We start from the raw sequence: 21692 nt of genomic DNA, 5'->3' as shown, positions 1-21692 counted from the left end.
TGCTTTGAAGGGCTACAAAGGCTTTCCATGTGGTGGGTCATTTGCTCCTCAAAACCCGCCCAGGAAATGCCCACTTTACAGAGGAGGAAACTGAGGCTGACAGGACTTAGTGCACTGGAGCTGGCTCCTGCCAGTGCAGGAGAGCTGGTGGTTAAATTTTCAGTGTGAACATTGACACCTCAGATATCAGCAAATGGTTCAAATCAGCTCTTGATTTAGTGTCCGGTTACTTGTCTAGCAGCAGCCAGACTGACCGGTAGATAGAGCGAGAGGCCTGCAGTCAGGAGGACCTGAGTTCAGATTCCACCTCAGACACTTAATGGCTGTGTGACAAGTCACTTTAGCGCTGTTGGCCTCAGTTTCCTCATCTGTAAAATGGGAACAATAATAGCACCTACCTCTCCATATTCTCCTGAGGATCAGATGAGATCATTGTCAAGCAATTGTGCTAAGGCACAATGCCTGGCCCATGGTGGGCTCCCTATAAATGACTGCTATTATTATTACTAAGAAAATGATGGAGAAAATATTTGAATGCAGATTAAATGTAAAAGTGTGTTGTGTATATAACCCCCCTCCCAGAGAGCTAGTTGTTAAATATTTACTGGGACAACCTGGTGACACATCTAATGAGTGTCTGAGGCCAGATTCAAGGCTGACCCCAAGTCTGGAGCTCTTTGTCACCCAGCAGCCTCCAGTCCAATATGGGACAGGTATTTATTTCTGACAAACAAAGAACTGTCATACTCATGTATTGGCAAGAAAAAAAGGAAAAAAAATAAGCATTGGTAAAAAAAAAAATTACAAAAAAAAAAGATTATTCTGCAGGGAAATGAGGCTTAGCACTGTCCACACCCAGAGCATTGGCCAAGACTGCTGAATGGGCAGTTTTCCTTTTTCCCCAAGCCCGACACAGAACTCCTTCCACTTCCTAGCTCTCCCCAGTGAAGTCTGGGCAGGGCTGGGGCTCGTCCTTCAGTTGAAGGTCACCCAAGGAGGGTCATCTTGTCAACCTGATCTATATGTGGCCACTGGACCCAGGTGGCTCTAGAACAGAAAGTGAGGTTGGTGACTTTGCACAGCCCTCTCCAAGTCCAATTCTCTTGCATGTCATGGCATCACCTCCCTGAAGTCTAGGTCCTCTGGAAGAAGGAAGGACAAACAACAACATCGCCAAGGCCACAGGAGGATTTCTGTGGCTTGACTCGAAGGTGCACTATATCCTCATTCTCCCACATGAGGGCTCTCTATACTCCAGCAATTCCATAGGCTGCATTTCCAAGTCAACTGGAATGAGGAGATGCTTATAGCCATCCTCCCTCTCTTAGGAAGCATGTGTAGCATGTTTCATCATCTCTCCTTGGGAGTTCCTCCTTTGACTAGTCCAGATGAGACAGCTTCTCTGTCTACCAGATTCTCCTCTGTTGTAGACTTCTGCTTCCACACCTCCATTTCCCTTCAATCTCCCTGGTGCCCAGCCTGGTATCTTTCCCTGACCTTCCCTTTCCATGCTTTTAAGAACACTGAGACATAGGAAAACTACTCCTGTAGTTAGTTTAGGCTTTCTGTCTAATTACTCTTATCACCCCCAGACCACAGTTCCAAGGAGACTTATGTATCTCATCTCTCCACATTAGAATGTAAGCAACATAGCCTTATTTTCTCCTTACTGATTTTTTAATTCATTTTTCCCTTTTTGTGTTTCTCTTGACTCCTGCCTTTGTATTTCAAAGTTTCTGTGCTGCCCTGGTTTTTTCATCACTAATGGCTGAAGCCCTCTATTTCATTAAAGTGTCATTTCTCCTTCATGTAGAATTTTACTCATTTATGGTGGGTAAGTCATTTTTGGTTGAAAGCTGATAGCCTTAGTTTTCTGGAGTGGTCCAAGCTCTACAGTCCTTTGTAGCAGGGGAAGCTAAATCAGGTGTGATCCTGACTGTGGCTCCTTGGTGTTTGGATTCTTTCTGGATGCTTGCAGTATTTTTTCTTGGACCTTAAAGCTCTGTATTTTGACTAGGATGGTCCTGTAAGTTTTCATTTGTGAGAGTTTCTTTCCAGAGTTGACCAGTGGATTGTTTCTACTTCTAGTTTAACCTCCAGTTCTAAAGAGACCTGGCAGTGTTTTTAGAAATAGTTTCTTGAAATAAGATGTATGGTCATAGTTTTAAGGTAATCTGGTGATTCTAAAATTCTCTTTCCTAAATATAATTTCCAGGTTAGTACTTTTTCCTAAGAGATACCCTAACATTTCTTTTTTTTTTCCAGTTTTTTTTTTTATTATTTTTCATTGTCTCATGGAGATATAGCTTTGCTTTGCCTATTATATTTTCCCATATATTTATTACTTGGGTAAGTTCTACAGCTCTGGGGAAAGCCCTTAATTCTTTTTGATTCTTCCTCAACTGTCATTTCTTTTCCATTTTTTCCTCTAGTGTTCTCATATACTTTTTAAAAACTGGTTTCATTCTTTTAACAGTTACATGCTCATTTCCAGAAATTCTCATTGAAACTAAGCGGATAGTGTGCTTTTCTATGAGGCTTTGCTTGGAGATGGTATGAAGTTATTCTCTTCTTCTGAGTTTGTCTTGAGCCTCTCTGTCACCAAGGTCACCTTTGTGGTGGGGTTCTTTATTTTTTACTTCATCCTCCAGGCTCTTTTCTGATCATGGATTTGATGTCAGCACCAAGCTCTCTCCTCATTCTGGAGGGAATGTCCACAATAATCTTGCTGCTGCTTTCTTGGGGTATTGAGTTTTCTGTTATTCCAGGATCTCAGGCAAGGCTGATGTCAAGAGCCTGCAAGCTTTCAGCACTGACAAAATGCTTTGATTCCTTTTCCTTCTCCTTGTTATAGATCCAAAATTCCTGAACTGTGTTTGGGTCTGAGCAATGTGTCTGTGGGCTGGCTCTGTGTGGGGTCTTAGTAAATTACAGATGGACTCCATCTCTATGAGCCAGCTGGTCAAAAGTAATAGAAATGCTGGGTCCCATTTTGCCTGAGAGTCCTTCCACAGGCTTCAGACTGGGCTGGAAGCTGGACCTGAAACTCCACTCTGCTCCTGGGCTCAGAACCATGCAGTTGCTGCTTGTTGTCAATGTGTTCCTTGCTGAATGCCCAGCACCTGCCCTCACCCTGGAACTGCCACCTCTAGGGGCAAGTCCCCTCAGTCTGCCCTGGGTGTCCAACCAGAATTGGGCAGTGAGTGATAGGGCTGCCAGGCGCCTCCTGTTCCTGCAGACCGCACAAGTTGAAGCCTCTTTATGCTGCCTCTGGGACTCCTTGTTGGCCTGCTGGACAGCCTTTCCCTGGTCTGGAATGCTCAGCAATGACCTTCCTGACTAGACCCCTTCCCCCACATCCACAGACCTCTCAGTCCCTCTATACTGACCTGGTCTGGAACAAGGCCTCCCTGTGATTTCTTGGATTTCCCACTCAGGATTCAGGTTGGGCCCCCTTTATCTTCACCCATGGCTCAAGGGCTGCTTCCCTATCAGATCCTAAGCATTGGCTCCCTATGCCCAGTCTCCCTGGAAGGATTCCAAGCCTAAGCTCTACCAGAGGGTCCCAGGAGTCCTCCTGAGCTCCTAGTTAGACCTCAGGACACAGCCATCCTGCTTTTCCAGGTTTGGCTGCCCACCTAAAACACTGCTGACACTTAAGGATCCTTGTCCCCTTTACCCAGGCCTCCTGCTTCCCTGCCCCCTCTTCTCTCTCTCTCTCTCTCTCTCTCTCTCTCTCTCTCTCTCTCTCTCTCTCTCTCTCTCTCTCTCTCTACTGTTTATTTATTTTTGGATTTATTTAGTAAGTTATTTTTCCCCAGTTAGATGTAAAAACAATTTTTAACATGTGTTTTTAAAACTTTGAGTTCCAAATTCTCTCCCTTCCTCCCCCCTACCCCATTGAGAAGGCAAGCAATTTGATATAGGTTATACATGTGCAGTACTGCAAAACATATCCATAATAGTCATGTTGTGAAAAAAAAAAACACAGACCAAAAAAGAGTCTGCTTCAATTTATATTCAGACACCATCAGTTCTTTCTCTGGGGAGGGATAGCATTTTTCATCCTAAGTCCTTCAGAGTTGTCATGGATCACTGTACTGCTGAGAATAGCTAAGTCATTAATTGCTGATCTTCTTACAATATTGCTGTTACTTTGTACCCAGTACATTTCACTTTGCATCAGCCCACGCAAGTCTTTCTAGGTATTTCTCAGAGCATCCTGCTCATCATTTCTCACAGCACAATAGTATTCCATCTTAATCACATACCGCAACTTATTCAGCCATTCCCCAATTGATGGGCATCCCCTCAACTTCTAATTGTTTATCCCTAGAAAAGAGCTGTTATAAATATTTTTGTACATATAAGTCTTTCCTTTTTGTTTTTTATCTCTTTTGTAATACAGACTTAGTAGTGGTTTTGCTGGGTCAAAGGGTATAGCCCTTTGGGCATAGTTCCAAATTGCTCTACAGAGTGGCTGAATCAGTTCACAATTCCACCAACAATGTATTAATGTCTTATTTTTCCCACATCCCTTCCAACATGTGTCATTTTCCTTTTCTGTTCTATTAGCCAATCTAACAGGTACGAGGTAGTACCTCAGAACTGTTTTAATTTGCATTTCTCCATTCAATAGTGAGTTAGAATATTTTTTCATATGGCTATAGAGAGCTTTGATTACATCAATTAAAAATTGATCATATATCAATTGGGGAATGGCTCTTATTTTATAAATTTGACAGTTCTCTATATGTTAGAAAAAGGAGACTTTTATCAGAAGACTTGCTTCAACTTTTTTTTCATAGTTACTATTACTAACTATATTTCCCTCCATCCTATTTCCCTACCCCCATTTATTCAATGTTCTTTCACTCTATCCCTCCTCAAAAGTGTTTTGCTTCTGACTACCCCTCCCCCAATCTGCCCTCCCTTCTATCCCCCCCCATCCCCTTCCCCTTCTACCTTTCTACAGGGCAAGATAGATTTCTATATCCAATTGCCTGTGTATGTTATCTCTCCTGGACCTGTTTTCCAGACCAGTTGTTTTTCCAGTGAGATATTTCACATTGTCTTCTATTTTTTTCATTCTTTTGGTTTTGTTTTATTGCTTCTTGGTTTCTTATAAAGTCATTAGCTTCCATTTGCTCCTTTCTAATTTTTAAAGAATTAGTTTCTTCAGTGAGCTTTTGGACCTCCTTTTCCATTTGGTCAATTCTGCTTTTTAAGGTATTCTTCTCCTTATTGGCTTTTTGGACCTCTTTTGCCATTTGGCCTAATCTGTTTTTTAAGGTGTTGTTTTCTTCGGTATTTTTTTTGTATGTCTCTAAAAAATTATTGACTCTTCTCTCATGGTTTTCTTATATCATTCTCATTTCTCTTCCCAATTATTCCTCTAACCTCTCACTTGATTTTCAAAATCCTTTTTGAGCTCTTCCATGGACTGAAACCAATTCATACTTTTCTTGGAGGATTTGGGTGTACTAGCTTTGACTTTGGTATCTTCTTCTTGGTGTAAGTTTTGATCTTCCTTGTCACCATAACTTTCTATGTCAGAGTTGTTGGTTTTTTCCTGTTGTTTGCTCATTTCCCCAGCCTATTATTTGACTTTTAACCATTTGTTAAAGTAGGGCTCTGCTTCCAGTGTGGAGGGTGCACTGTCCCAAGCTTCAGGGGTTTTGTGCAATTGTTTTCAGAGATACTTCTAGGGACCTGTAAGTTTTCAGTTCTCCCAAGGTGGTATGATCTAAGGAGAGGTATTTTCTACTCTCCTGGCCTGTGCTCTGGTCTGTGAGTGACCACAAGCATTCTTTTCTGCTCTGGAACTGTGAGGAGGGTCCCCCCTCCTCTGTGGCTGCAAATTCTGCTATGCTGCTAGTGCTCCTCGTTAGCCTGGGACCGCCACCTAGGACTGCAACCTAGATCTGAGTATGGGCAAAGCAACAGAGTCCTGCCTCAGTGCTAGCAGAGACCTCTGTAATCTCCTTCTGACCAGTTGTTTGATACCTTTACTGTCTGTGGGCTGAGAACCCTGGAAGCATCCACTACCCCTGCTGATTCAGTCCCTCCAAAGTCCTGCTCCTGGATTGCTGCGACCAGCTGTGCTGGTGGGATCCATGTTGGACTGCACTCCACTCCCACCCCAGCACCAGAGACCCTTCCTGCTGACCTTCTAAGTTGTCCCTAGTGTCTATGGGCTGAGAGGTCTCAAAACTGCCACTGCTGTCAGTGACTCAGTTGCTCCAAGGCTGTTCACTGGGGCCCTGTCTGTGCTGGTGTGGCCTGCACTGGACTGTACTCCTTTCTCATTCTGGTGCAAGAAACCTTACCTGCTGACCTTCCAAGTTGTCTTTGGCTGGAAATTTGTTTCACTCCTTTTTTAAATGTGTTCTGCCGCTCTAGAATTTGTTTAGTCATTTTTTAAAGGTACTTGGAGGGTTTTGGAGGAGAGCTCAGGCAAGTCCCTGCCTTTATACCACCATCTTGGCCTGTCCCCTGCCCCATCTTCTTTCAGAGGCCTCAGGGCTCCTGCCAGGGGGCTGAACCCCAGACTCGATTTTGTCTCCCAGCCTCAGGCTTACCCTGGTCATTCTCTGATGGTTCCATCCCAGAGTCTTCTTCCCTCCAAGGTCAAGTAGTTAGTCTGTTGTCTAGATAATGTGTATGTATTAGTTAGGGAGAGGGAATGCAGGGAGGGCAGAGGACCAATTGGAGGGAGAGCTCTGACTCAGGAGCCATTAAGGCTCTGACTGGTCTCATTCCATCTGGGATCCCAAAGCCCCTTCTACGAGTAAGAGAGGGTGAGATTATCTTCATTTTTATAAAATCCCATCAAAGTAAACTTATTCCCATCTCAGATGTTTTTGTTTTTGTTTTTGGACTAGGTTTAAGAAGCCATTCTTAGGATTAGGGTTAGAGTTGGAGGCATTTGCCTCATTTCTTTTCTACCCTTAGTTAGACCTGGAAAAGACCCTAGCTTAAAAAGGCTAAGGTCTCCCACTGCATCCAGGGTCATCACCAATTGTCCTGATCTATATCTTCCCACTGGACCCAGATGGCTCCAGAGGAAACAGACAGATGACTTTGCACAACCCTCCCTCACTTAAATCCAACTCACTTGCAAGTCATGGCATCATCTTCCTTCTGTCATGGTCCTCTTGGAGAATGAAGGACAAGTAAGAGCAACCCAAAAGTGATACAGTTCTTAAGAATTAAAGGTATCATCTTCCTGTGAAGGGATGTAAACAGCTTAACCTTATTGAATAATTTAGGTGGGGTTTTTTGGTATCTTTTTTACCTTTTTATGCATTTGAGTCTTTTATTTGAAAACTGAATTTTCTGCTCTGCTCTGGTGTTTTCTTCAAGAAGGTTCAAAAATTCTCTATTTCATTGAATATCCATTTTTCCCCCTGAAAGATTATACTCAATTTTGCTGGGTAGTTGATTCTTGATTGTAATCCAAGCTCCTTTGCCCTCTGGAATATCATATTCTAAACCCTCCACTCCTTTAATATAGAACCTGCTAAATCCTGTGTAATTCTGAGTGTGACTCCACAATAGTTCAATTGTTTCTAGCTACTTTCAGTATTTTCTCCTTGACCCAGAGTTTTCATTTTGGGATCTCTTTCAGGAGGTGATCAGTGGATTCTTTCAATTTCTATTTTACCCTCTTGAGCTAGGATATCAGGGCAGTTTTCCTTAATAATTTTTTGAAAGATGCTGTCCAGGCCCTTTTTTTGATCATGGCTTTCAGGTAGTCCAGGAATTCTTAAATTATCTCTCCTGGATCTACTTTCCAGGTCAGTTGTTTTTCCAATAAGGTATTTTACATTTTCTTCTATTTTTTTTTATTCCTTTGATTTTGTTTTATTGGTTTTTGATGTCTCATGGAGTCATTAGCTTTCACTTGGCTAATTTTCATTTTTAGGGAATTATTTTCTTCAATGAGCTTTTATATCTCCTTTTCCAATTGGCCAATTCTTATTGTTAAGGAATTGTTTTCTTTGGTGGATTTTTGTTCTTCCTTTACCAAACTGTTGACTTTTTTTCATGATTCTCTTACAACACTCTCATTTCTTTTTCTAATTTTTCTTCTACCTCTCTTATTTGATTTTTAAAATCCTTTTTGAGCTCTTCCAAGAAGACTTTTGGGCTCGAGACCAATTCATATTTCTCTTTGAAGCTTCACATGCAGGCATTTTGATACTGTTGTCCTCTTCTGAGTGTGTCTTTTGACCTTCCCTGTCATCACAGTACCTTTCTATGGTCAGGGCTCTCTTTGGCTTTGCTTTTGCTCATTTTCCAGCTTATATTATGACTTTTAAGGTGGAGCTCTGCTCCTGGGGCACAGAAGGAACTGCCCCAAGCTTTTTGCTCTGGGATCAGAAGCTTGGTCACTGGCTTGCTATGTCAAAGCCTCAGGGGCTGGCCCCTTATCTGTTATCCAGGGGCTCTGGGGCTGGCAGCCTGCTATGCCCACGTCACTTCCTACTTTTACCTGCTGCACTGTAGCCTACAGGGAAGGGGTAGGGTAGCTCACCTGCTGTACCAGGGATTGAAGGGTCTACGTTGCTGATCTGTGCTGGGGTCAAATAGCGCCTGGTCTGGCCTGTGCTTGCCTTTTACCCAAACGAGACAGACTTTTCCTGCAGTGTTTCACCCCATCCTTTTGAAGGTTCTGTGACTTCAGAATTCATTTAGAAGCTTGACAAAGTTGTTTCACAGGAGACTGGAGAAAGCTCGGGTAACTTCCTGTCTTTTCTCCCTCATCTTGGCTCCAACTATTGGACCATCTTCCTTTTTAAACTTGACTCCACTCAGTGCCTCTCTACCTCTAGGTTTGACCTAAGGCATGGCCAGGCTCTTTGTCATTCCCATGGGACCTCACTTTCCACAAATCCCTGTAGACCAGCCCTGGAGAAAAGGGAAAGACTTCTGCACCTCTGGGACCCTTTAGCCCCCACAGCTCAGCCTGCAGAGGACCAGGCCCTGACCAAGCAGGGAGCTTGGAGCCAGAGGGCAAGGCCCCTGGGAGCCACAGACCCCCAGCTCAGGTGAGTGCACTCTGTCCAAAGACTTGACTAACATCAGCCAAAGAGGCCACTTGCAGAGACAAAGAGGATTGTCTACGAGGCTGGCCATCCCCTACCTATGGATCATTACTTTACAAGGATATGCATGAAGTTGAATACAATAGTCACAATAGTGCCCTGCACTCTCCTGTGTTTTCAACTGATTCATATCACTTTGGCATCTTGTGCATTTCTTCTCCTCACTCCAGGTGCTGCCCTCCCATGTTTGTTTTTTAAGTTCTCCCTCATTATAACTGACAAGAATGAGCACTTCACTCAGTCTCTATTCTGTAGGATGTCTTTGCTTTTTTTATGCATGTCCAGCACACTTCCATTCTACACACACAAACACAAAACTCCTCCCTCCTCCTTTTTTCTTTCTTTTGGCCAAGCTGTCCCTTGTAGAAACTGAAGGTCCAGGAAATCCCTTCACCCTGAGGCCTGGAGCAGAGCCCTGATGGCTCCCCCAGCTCTTGTCCTCTGCAGTGCTGTCAGCAGAGCAGAAATTGTCCTGCTGGTGCTGCTCACATCCTCCGGCCTCAGCTCACACACGTCTTCCCAGGTCTCTCTGAATCCCTCTCCTTTACCATTTCTTAGATCAAGTCAACAAGTAGTTAGAAAGGGAAGGGGCTCTGTAGGAATATACAGATAAAAATGAGGGAAAATCTAGTCCCCACCCTCAAGGAGTTCACAGTCTAATAAAGGAGACAGCATGTCAGCAGTTGTGTCCACACAAACTCTATGCAGTACTGATTGGAGGCACTCTGAGAGGGAATGTTCCAACAGTATGGGGGACCTGGAAAAGGAATTTTTAAGATGGTGAGATTTTAGCTAAGGGTTGAAGGAAGCCAAGAGGCTCTGGTGAGGAGGAACATTCCAAGCATGAGAGAAAGCCATTGGAAAGGCACACAGGAGATGGGGGGGAGGGTCTTCATCAAGGATCAGCCAGGAGGCCAGTGTCTCTAGGTTATGGGAGTCAAGTGTAAGGAAACAAGAAAGAAGGTACAGGCTATTTATATGGCACGTACTATGTGCCAAGCACATACATTGAGGGCTTTATATCCACTCAAAGGGCGACTCCCACAGCCAGTACGGAATAGACACTGTGTCCTTTATTTGCACAAATGTCACATATATTCTCTACTCCTGAGCTACCTAACCCAGAGAGAGAAAAAATTGGATTCTTAAAATTCAAAATTAGATGATGAAAGCCTTAAAGGGCTGTTAGCATGGCCATTTTCACTAGACCAAAGAAAACTATTTTTTTTAAATCAGTCAGTTGATTAGCATGTTAACTACTTTGTACTTGCCTTATTAGATAGGATAGAGAGAAGCCGGCTAGTTAATGCAGAAATATTCAAAGTCCTATTGGTTTTCTTTTCTTATTTGGGGAAGGGAGGTACTTAAGGAGACATTCCATACTTGTCAAAAAGTCACCAGACAGAAAAGCAAAGAATTATAATAACAGGCAAAATGAAGTGAGTTATGTTCTCCCAAAGGTCCATTTTCAACAATCATCACAACCCTGTGCGATAGGTGCTATTTATTAGCTTTATTTCACAATTGAGGAAATGAAGGCAAAAAGTGTTTGAAGTGACTTGCCCAGGATCACAAGCCAGACATGATGTCTCCTTCACTTGGATGGAAGCAGTCTCATAACATTCAGTTTAGTCCATTTGCTGATTATGATTATTTAAGAATACTCTCTATGTTTCTATCTCGATAATAATTTCAGCCTTTTAGGAAATAAACTAGATTATTCTTTTTTCCCTTCATTTTCTATTCAATGATCATAAGAAACCTTTTATCCCCAGAATATATTACTTATTAGCTTCTCACCAATTTTCCATTGAGTTTTCTTAATATAGCATTTATGCCAGTTTTGATTGGGAAGAGGATTTATTCCCCGTGCCTCCAGTTACACAACCAATCATGTTGCCCTTAACCCCATGATGTCACCTGCCCTGTTCTGTTCTTTATTGTGTGCTCCCCAAAGTCTATAAGAAGGGATGGATCTTTTTGCTCAAGGTCTTTGGCTAGAAACTGAGGAAGCTATTGACCCATCTCAGGGTCATGCCCTGTTAATACAATGTTATCTGGCTCAGAGAAACTTGCCTCAGTGATTTTGTTTTGTTTTGTTTTGTTTTTGGTAAAATTTCACTCATCATGCAGCATTACTGATGAAAAACCAGGTCAGCACACAAACTTTGAAGTGCAAAGACAGTATTGAAGACACCATTTTATGGATGAGGAAATTTGCAGCAAACAGGGTTAAGCGACTTGGCCAGGGTCAAACAGCCAGTAAGTGTCTGAGGCCAAATCTGAACTCAGAAAAATGAGTATTCCTGACCTCAAGCCTGGTACTCTACCATTGCACCATCTAGCTGTCCTAAAGGATAAATTGCTTACATTCTAATGTGGGAAGATGATAAACAAATCTCCTTTGAACCATGATCAGAGGCAAAAAACATAATCAGACATTCTTAGGGTAGTTTTGAATGTCTCAATGTTCTTAAAGCATGAGAAGGGAAAGTCAGAAGAATACACTGGGCTGGGGACCAGGAAGGATTAGGAAAAATGATGTCACATAATGGAGCTTTCTAAATAGAAATCTCTACCACAGAAGATCTGGTGGAAGAAGCTGTCTCTTCCAAACTAGTTAAAAGAGGACCTCCAAGGGACAGATGATAGAATATGCTACCCCTCTCTTAATGGAGATATAGGACTACACACACACACACACACACACACACACACACACACACACACACACACGTGCAGAGTGGGACATATTTTTTTTGGACATGGACAAGGCTGGAATGTTGTCCTTTGTTATTCATGTTTGTAACTTTTTTTTGTTTCCTTTCTGAATTAGAGGGTAAGCAAGACAGTCAAGGGGAATTTCTGTTGATTAAAAAAAAATAAAATTAATTTTTAAAAATCATAAGAAAACATACTGATAACTTTCACAACTATGGAAAAGAGAATTCCTAATATAAGACAATTTTTTACTGCATAAAATCTAAAAGATTTGGAAAAGAAATGAGGATAAAATAAGATAAAAATTACAGTTTAAAGATTATTTCAAATGTTACATCAAAAATAGACAATAAAAGTCATTCTAGCAAAAAATAGAGAAAATACCTTCAAAATTGACAAAAAAATTACAAAAAGGAAACTATCAATATTTGATTTTTTTATTACAAAATTTGCAACCATGAAATAAAAGGCATGTGTGTGTGTGTGTGTGTGTGTGTGTGTGTGTATGCACACATACACACACACATACACACACATGATGTTGGTCTATACCTAGGTTCTGCTAGATTTCTTGTCAGTTTTCCCACCATTTTGTAGTGATTAGTAAATCCAATTCCAGCAGTTGAGGTCTTCGGATTTGTTCAACATAGGATTATGAGACAGTTTGTGCTTTATGTATGTATGTCATTGTATAGACCTCTGTGTAAAGTGATTTTTTTTATGTAAAGTGAATTTGTTGGAGGATGTGGCAAAGGGAAGGAAGAAGACAAGGAGACTGTAAGTCCTTGCAGGCAAGTGGCCTACACAAAATTCAAGGACAAATGGAGGCCTAGGATAGAGAAAGGAGAGCAAGAGGAGGAACATGGGGGCTGCAGCTAGCCAGGTGGGAATTTGGCTAGAACTGAGAACAACATGTGGGGGGCATACACATGGGGACACAGACACAGACATGGAAAGGACCAGTGACACATAGGGGCCAAAGATAGACATGTGGTACCTGAGCATGGATGGATGGAAGACAGATATGAGGACTAGACATGGGTTGGGTGGGGCAAAGGTCTCTCTTGGTGCTGGAGATCTCAAACCAAGCCCCTGATCCTGGAGCTGTTGTGGTGGTTTCTCTGCACATCTGTTCTGCTTTCACTTGAAGAGTTTTCTTTTTTTTGTTTTTTTTCGGGGGGGTGGGGCATGGGAGGCTGTGGACTGACCCCAGGAGCAGGAGCAGAGAGAGCACAGCACTGTAACATGAGCATAGGTTTTTTTGGAATGCGGATTTCTTTCAAAATTCTTTACATAAAGTTGAATTTATATAATGCAAATTTACATAAAGCAAGAACTGTCTGTGCTCATTTTCTTTTGTATATGACACATGTAATCTGCACATGCTCTCTGTTTTGAAGTAGTGCAAGATAATTTAGTGACTACCACTTTCTACTACAGTTTCAGATTTGATTATGGTAGCACTCCTTGGAATACTACAAGAGGCTTTGGAAACAAATGAACATACTTCAAAAAAAACCCCTTTTTTTCTCTTGTTAATTATTTCCCAATTACATGTAAAAATTTTTAACAATAAATTTAAAAAAATTTTGAGTTCCAAATTTACTCCCTTACTCCCACTCATCACTCCAACTATGAGAAGCCAAGAACTTTTATTTCAATTATACAAGGTGGTCATGCCAAGCACATTTCTATATTTGTTGTTGTTTAGTCATTTCAGTTGTGTCCAACTCTTCATGACCTCTTTTGGGGTTTTCTTGGCAAAGATATTGGAGTAATTTGCTATTTCCTTCTCCAGGTAATTTTACAGATGAAAAAACTGAGGCAAACAGGGTTAAAGAATTTGCCCAGGATCAAACATCTCGTAAAGTGTCTGAGGCTCGATTTGAACTCAGAAAGATGAGTTTTCCTGACTCCAGGCCTGGCACTCTATCCACTGTGCCATTTAGCCGCCTGATTTCCATATTAGCCATTTTGTAAAAGAAAATATAAACAATACAAATACAGGAAATAAAATATTCCTCAACAGCATTCAGAATTCACCAGTTTACTCTCTAGACATGCACAGCATTTTTTTTTCCATGACAGGTCCTTTGGAATTGCCTTGGATCACTGCCTGTATCAGAGTAGCTAAGTCTTTCACAATTTCACAACAAAATCCAGCAAGAAGAGATAGAAAAATAAATTACATTTAAAATAACTGTAGACAGTATGAATACTTGGGAATCTACCTGCCAAGAGAAACTTAGGGATTATATGAACACAATTACAAAACACTTTTCACACAAAGAAAGACATTGAAACAATTGGAGAAATATAAATTTCTCATGGGTAGGCTGAGTCAATATAATAAAAATAACAATGCTACTTAAGTTAATCTACCTGTTCAATGCCATATCAATCAAACTACCAAAGAATTACAGAGTTAGAAAAAAATAGTAACAAAAAAAATTCATATGGAAGAACAAAAGGTCCATGATACCAAGGGAACTAATGAACAGAAATGCAGGGGAAGGGGGCCTAGCCATTCCAGATCTTAAATTGTATTATAAAGCAGCAATCATCAAAACTGCTTGGTACTGGCTAAGAAATAGAGTGGTGGATCAGTGGAATAGGTTAAGTATGCAAGACACAGTAGTCAATGACTATAGTAATCTATTATTTGATAAACCCAAAGACCCCAACTTCTGGGATAAGAACTCACTCTTTGACAAAAACTGCTGAGAAAACTGGAAAAGAGTATGGCAGAAACTAGGCATACATCAAAATCTCACACCATATACCAAAATAAAGTCAAAATGGGTTCATGATTTAGATATAAAGGCTGATGATGTAAGTAAGCTGAGAGAACAAAGAATGGTTTACCTATCAGATTTATGGAGAACAGAAGAATTCATGACTAAACAGGAAACAGAGAACATTATGAAATGCAAACTGGATAACTTTGATTACACTAAATTGAAAAGTTTTTGCATAGGCAAAGCCAATGCAACTAAGATTAGAAAGAAAGTAGAAAACTGGGAAAGAATTTTTGTAACCAGTCTCTCTGATAAGGGCCTCATTTCTAAAGTATATAGAGAATTAAGTCAAATTTATAAGAATACAAGTCATTCCCCATTTGATAAATGGTCAGGGGATATGAACAGGCAGTTCTCAGATGAAGAAATTCAAGCCATCTATAGTCACATGAAAAAATGCTCTAGATCACCACTGATTAGAGAAATGCCAATCAAAACAACTCTGAGGTACCACATCACACCTATCAGATTGGCCAACATGACAAAACAGGAAGATGATAAATGCTGGAGAAGATGTGGGGAAATTGGAACACTACTGCATTGTTGGTGGAGTTGTGAAATGATCCAACCGTTTTGGAGAGCAATTTGGAACTATGCCCAAAGTGCTATAAAAATGTGCATGCCCCTTGACCCAGTAATAGCACTTCTAGGGCTGTATCCCAAAGAGATCATACAAATGGGAAAATGACCCACATGTACAAAAATATTTATACTGGCTCTTTTTGTGGTGGCAAAGAATTGGAAATTGAGAGGATGCCCATCAATTGGGGAATGGCTGAACAAGTTGTGGTATATAAATGTAATGAAATACCATTGTGCTATAGGAAATGATGAACACACAGACTTCAGAAAAACCTGGAAAGACTTATATGGTCTGATGCCAAGTGAAGTGAGCAGAATCAAAAGAGTGTCGTACACGGTAACAGCCACATTGTGCGATGACTGATACTGATAGACTTAACCCTTCTCAGCAATACAAGCATCTAAGACATCTCCAAAGGCCTCATGATGGAAAATGCTATCCACATCCAAAGAAAGAACTATGGAGTTTGAATGCAAATCGAAGCATACTATTTGCTATATTTTGTCTTCTGTTGTGTTTTGTTTCCTCTTTCTGGTGGCTCCTCCTATTGGTTCTAATTCTTACTTACAACATCACTAATGTGAAAATATGTTTAATAGGCACGTATCTGTATAGCCTATATCAGATTGTGTGCTATCTTGGGGAGACAGGTGGAGAGGCAGGGGGAGAAAAATTTAAAACTCAAAAGCTTTTGGAAGTGATTGTGGATAATTCAAAATAAATTAATTAATGAAAACAAAACAAAAGAAAAGATAAGGGCAAAATGGATAAATTATTTAGACATAAAGAGTGATATCATAAGTGAACTAGGGGAGCATGGAAAAATGTACCTGTTTGATCTATGGATAAGGGAAGAGTTTAGAACCAAACAAGAGATAGAGATTATAGTAAGCAATACAGATAAATTTGATTACAAGAAATTAAGAGTATTACACAAACAAGACCAATGCAGCCACGATTTGAAGGAAAATGGGAAACAGAAAAAAATTGCAACTAGTTTCTCTGATAAACACCTCATTTCTCAAATATATAGGGAACTAAGCCAAACTTATAAAAATATGAATGTAATTTTGATAAGAACACAGATTTAGTGTTGGAAGGGAGCATAGAAGCCAGCCTCCTCATTTTGGAGATGAAGAAACTGAATCACAGAGAGGTTGTTCCTCACCCAGAGTCAGACATCTAGACAACACCTAAAGCAGGATTTGAACCTGTCTTCCCCACCTTAACCCAGAGCCCTATCCATTACAATAGACTGATTTCATCTATACTGTTCTGAATATCAATTTGAATAGAAACAAAAGTGATTGAACTATCCAGATATTTTAGCCCACTGACTCTGCTCAAAAAGAAGAGCTCAAAAAGGATTTTGAAAACAAAGGAAGAGAGATAGAGGAAAAATTGGGGAGAGAAATGAGAGTGATGCAAGACAATTATGAAAAATGAGTCAACAGCTTGGTAAAGGAGACACAAAAAAAATGCTGCCATTTACATAGTGATCCAATGCTTGCAAAGCAGTTGACAAATATTGTCCATTTGATCCTTTCATCAACTCTTGCTATTATTATCCCCCTTCTACGGCACCATTGTGCCACCAGGAGCTTAAAGAAATCATTACAAAAATAAATATTTATGCCAGGACTTTTTGTGCCTACTAATATGAAAAAAAAAGTGGGCATCAATCAACTGGGGAATGGCTGAAGAAGTTATGGCACAGGAATGCCATGCCATATTACAGAGGACTAACAAGAAATGGTGAGATTTCAGAGAAAAATTCAATTCATTTTTAGGGCTTTATGCACAGTATGAAATAAGAGATTTTTTAGTCTGAATGATTTTCCACATTGATTATATTAGTGAGGTTTTTCCCTTAATATAGATACTCTGATGTCTAGTAAGGGGAAAATGTACATTAAAAGTTTTACCACATCCCAGACACTCGTAAGGTTTCCCTCCAGTGCGGATTCTATTATGACGACTAAGAAGGCAGTGTTTTGTGAAAGCCTTTCCACATTGATGACATTCATAAGGTTTCTCTCCACTGTGGATTCTCTGATGTTTAAGAAGAGTTGAGCGTTGTGTGAAAGCCTTTCCACAATGATTACATTCATGAGGTTTTTCTCCAGTGTGGATTCTTTGATGTAGAGCAAGACTGTTGCTATATCTGAAAATCTTTCCACAGTGATTACATTCATAAGGTTTCTCTCCACTGTGGATTCGCTGATGTAGACAAAGATGGGAGTTTCTGTTGAAAGCCTTTCCACATTGATTACATTCATAAGGTTTCTCGCCAGTGTGGATTCTCTGATGATGAGTAAGAGTAGAGCTGCATCTGAAAGCCTTGCCACATTGCTTGCATTCATAAGGTTTCTCTCCACTGTGGATTCTCTGATGATATGTAAGACTGGATCGATCTGTGAAAGCTGTTCCACATTGCTTGCATTCATAAGGTTTCTCTCCACTGTGGATTCTCTGATGATATGTAAGACTGGATCGATCTGTGAAAGCTGTTCCACATTGATTACATTCATAAGGTTTCTCTCCACTGTGGATTCTCTGATGCTTAATAAGGGAAGAGTGAACACTAAAACCTCTGCCACATTCATGACACTCATGAGGTTTCTCTTCAGTGTGGATTGTGTGATGAGCAGTAAGATGGGCCCTCCGTGAGAAAGCCTTTCCACACTGATTACATTCATAAGGTTTCTCTCCAGTGTGGATTCTTTTATGTACAGCAAGATTGGAGCTCTTTCTGAAAGTTTTTCCACATTGATTACATTCAAAAGATTTCTCTCCACTGTGAATTCTTTGATGTACAATAAGGGAAGACTGTATACTAAAAGACTTACCACATTCAGGACATTCATAAAGTTTCTCTCCAGTGTGGATTCTCTTGCCTTTAGCAACATTGGAACTCTTTCTGAAAGCTTTTTCATGTTGATTGCAATCATAATGGCCCTTTCCAGTATGGGTTGTCTCATGTGTAGCAAGACCAGCCCTGTATTCACTATATTGAGAATAGTTGTTCCATGGGGTCACTTTCAGATGTGCACTCATCTCCTTCACATCTAGTCTGTTCTCTGTATCTGATGGAAACAAACACACACATACACTATAAATACATTCTCTTCCTTCTGTTGACAGAAAGTAAAGTGATTGACATCTAATTTCCCCAGTCAAAAAGAAGTCTTTAAACTCAAATGAAAATACTAACAGATCACACCAATAAGATGATTTAATTAACAAAGAGTTCCACATGCAGGCCCACTGGATCCTGGAAACAGCCCGAGACACAGGCAGAATGAGGATTCTCATTATACTTCACAATTGAGTTCACGAGCTTCGAACGGCTGAGTGACCTGACCTAAATCTCAGCAGCTAAAACTGGAACACAAGCCCAGTGACTATGCTCTGTCCACTGCACTAGACAGATGTTCTCCATCTCACTTTCAATGCTTTCTTCAAATGCATTTTGTTAATTACAATTTTATTTTGTTGTGTTCAGGTACTCTATGGTTCTGTATGGACCAGTTTTGATGCTCTATCATATGGTCAGTTTTTGTAAATTTCATGCAGACCTGAGAATAAGATTTACTCTTTTCAGTTGTAATAATTTTCAGAGTTATATTCACCATTTCTTATAATCTATTTAGGTCTATAGATATTATATTTGTTGCAATATACCAAATATTCACATTATTTCACTATTTTGTCTTTAATATACTGTGATTTCTCTGATGATCATATTTAAAATTATATTTTGTTGCTGTAGCTGAGACCCCATCACGATTGCCAATCGTGTTTTTTACATCCATCTGAGGTATATTAGATTCTGTTCTGGCCCATCACTTTTTTAAGACAGCCAATATCTCTTTATTTTTAAATTTTTATCTTTGAGTGCCTCTGTTCCCTAAATAAAAAAAGAAAAACTAAAAATCTTTTAATAAACACAATTTTAAAAACCTATGCATTTCCCATGTCCAAAAATAGTATTTCTGAACAGCATGTTGCCCTATTAGTCGTTCGATAATATTTCCCATTTAGGCAATCAAGAATCCCTTGGGAGTTGGTGATGATTGCCCAAGTGGTTTGAGCTCAAAATTCTTTAGACACTTTAAGTTCAATTTTCTTACACATACATTTTTCCTCTGGGAAAACAAGTATGTGTATAACTGTAGCATAAAAGACCTAGTTAAAAGAGATAAGCAGGGAAAATACATTTTGCTAAAATGTACCATATAAAATGGCATAGCATCCAAATTTCAAAGGAAAACTTAAATGAATTACAATAGGAAATAAATAGTAAAACTATACATAGTGGGATCTCTGCCAAGAATGCAGGGATGGTTCATTATTAGAAAACTATCAGTACAACTGACTATATCAACAAAAAATAAACAAAAATCATATGTTTATCTCAATAGATACAAAGATTTTGACAAAATGCAACACTCATTTCTATTAAAAATAATAAAAAGCATAGGAATAAATGGAGTTTTCCTTAAAATAATATGTAGTATCTATCTAAAATCATCAGCAAGCATTACCTGTAACAGGGATAAGCTAGAAGCCTTCCTAGTAAGATCAGGGGTAAATCAAGGATGTCCATTATCAACACTATTATTCAATATTGTACTAGAAATGCTAGCTATAGCAATAAGAGAAGAAAAAGAAACTAAAGGAATTAGAATACACAATGAGGAAACAAAACTATTACTCTGCAGATGATATGATGATATACTTACAAAATTCTAGAGAATCAGCTAAAATACTACTTGAATTAACTTTACTAAAGCAGGATATAAAATAAACCCACATAAATCATCAGCATTTCTATATACTAACCACAAAGTCCAGCAGGAAGAGATAGAAAGAGAACTTCCACTTAAAATAACTGCAGACAATATAAAATATTTTGGAGTCTACTTGCTAACACAAACCTAGGAACTATGTGAACAAAATTACAAAACATTTTTCATGCAAATAAACTCAGATCTAAACAAGTGGAGGTATATCAATTTCCCATGGGTATGTCAAGCCAATATAATAAAAATAACAATTCTGCCCAAATTAATCTACCTATTCAGTGCCATATTGGTCAAATTACCAAAAAAAAAAGTATTTTATAGAGCTAGAGCAAATAACAAAATTCATCTAGGAGAACAAAATATCAAGACTATTAAAGGAATCAATAAAAAAAAATGTGAAGGAAAGTAGCTTACCAGTATCAGATCTCAAACTGTAATACAAAGTGCTCACCACCAAAATGATCTGGTACTGGCTAAGAAACAGAGTGGTGGATTAATAGAATAGATTAGGTACATAATGCACAGTAAAAAATGACCATAGTAATCTAGTGTTTGATAAAACACAAAGATCTAAGCTTTTAAGACAAAAAATCATTATTTGACCAAAACTGCTGGGAAAACCAGAAAGCAATTTTGGAGAAATAAGGTATAGACCAATATAAGTGAAGCATAATCTTGCTTTTTTCTGCAGTGATTCCAAAAATCATGATAAGACCTACAATGCTTTTGGTGTTCAAGTAGCAAATAAATACATCAGTCTCTGACTGTTTCTGACTAAGAACAACATATTCCTTCAGTTTCTCTACCTGTCATCAAACTGTCTCCTAACCCTGAGAAATGCTGAACATTTGTGTGTGGATCTATTATTCCCAATGGAAGGTCACAAGCATGCACAGATCGTCATTTGGTGTGACTGCAATGGAGGTGTTCCTTCCTTCACCAGTTAACTTGTAATCACATCTCATCAGGGATGTAATCACCAGATCAAGATTTCATAAATGTTTTTGTTCCTGCAAACGACAGACTTCAGCTACCTGACCGTGATCCATAATCATTAGGCATTCACATGACAAGCATTCTTGAAAGAAATCGTGGATCATCACAAAGTGTTAACCCTATCTTCAAATTATATTAGTATTCTCAAATGAGGTCAATATTCAAAGGAAATGGCCAGCTGCCTGAGGTAGCCCTTCAGTAGTTTCTGTGAGAATGTGGTATGTGCTCCAGGGTAGAAAAAAAAAAGTTAAAGAGATCTTCCCTTAAAAAGGTTGTTTTACATGTAAACATGTTTTTTTAAAAATAAGAAAATCAAAGCAATATATGTAATTGATCTTCAAGTATATTTATCAATTAATACACTATTTGTTATTAGCCAATTATAAAAATATATAAATCCACTACAAATCTTATATATACTGACTAAAGATTAATTTTGTTTATGGGTTAGGGAACTAAGAACGAAAAATGAATTTCCATCCCTTACCAGGAGAGCTTGTAAAATTCTCCTCCCATTTTCCACCTCATACATATGTAAGGGACCATTTCACTGTATTCTGGTTATAAATTAAAATATAGTTGGTGGTAGAGAAGATAGAGAGCTGGGCCTGGAGTCAAGAAGACCTGAGTTCAAGTCTGACCTCAGACACTTATTAGCTGTGTGACCCTAGGAAGC

General features: G+C 39.5%; 1 protein-coding gene across 1 annotated transcript in view; it reads right to left on the bottom strand.

The window, feature by feature from the left end:
- Positions 1 to 10165: 10165 nt before the first annotated feature.
- LOC110197772 (uncharacterized) overlaps positions 10166 to 21692 on the bottom strand; it is a 38998-nt gene continuing 27471 nt past the window's right edge. Inside the window, exon 5 of the mRNA XM_020971827.2 lies at positions 10166 to 18298. Within this exon, the coding sequence (XP_020827486.1) occupies positions 17061 to 18298 (1238 nt within the window). The 3' untranslated portion in view covers positions 10166 to 17060. The remainder of the gene's footprint in view (positions 18299 to 21692) is intronic.

The sequence above is a fragment of the Phascolarctos cinereus genome, unplaced genomic scaffold, assembly GCF_003287225.1.
Source record: "Phascolarctos cinereus isolate Bilbo 61053 unplaced genomic scaffold, phaCin_HiC Scaffold_726;HRSCAF=1367, whole genome shotgun sequence".
Taxonomy (NCBI): Eukaryota; Metazoa; Chordata; class Mammalia; order Diprotodontia; family Phascolarctidae; genus Phascolarctos; species Phascolarctos cinereus.
The sequence above is the reverse complement of the archived record's forward strand: the minus strand, read 5'-3'. Positions and strand labels throughout refer to the sequence as shown.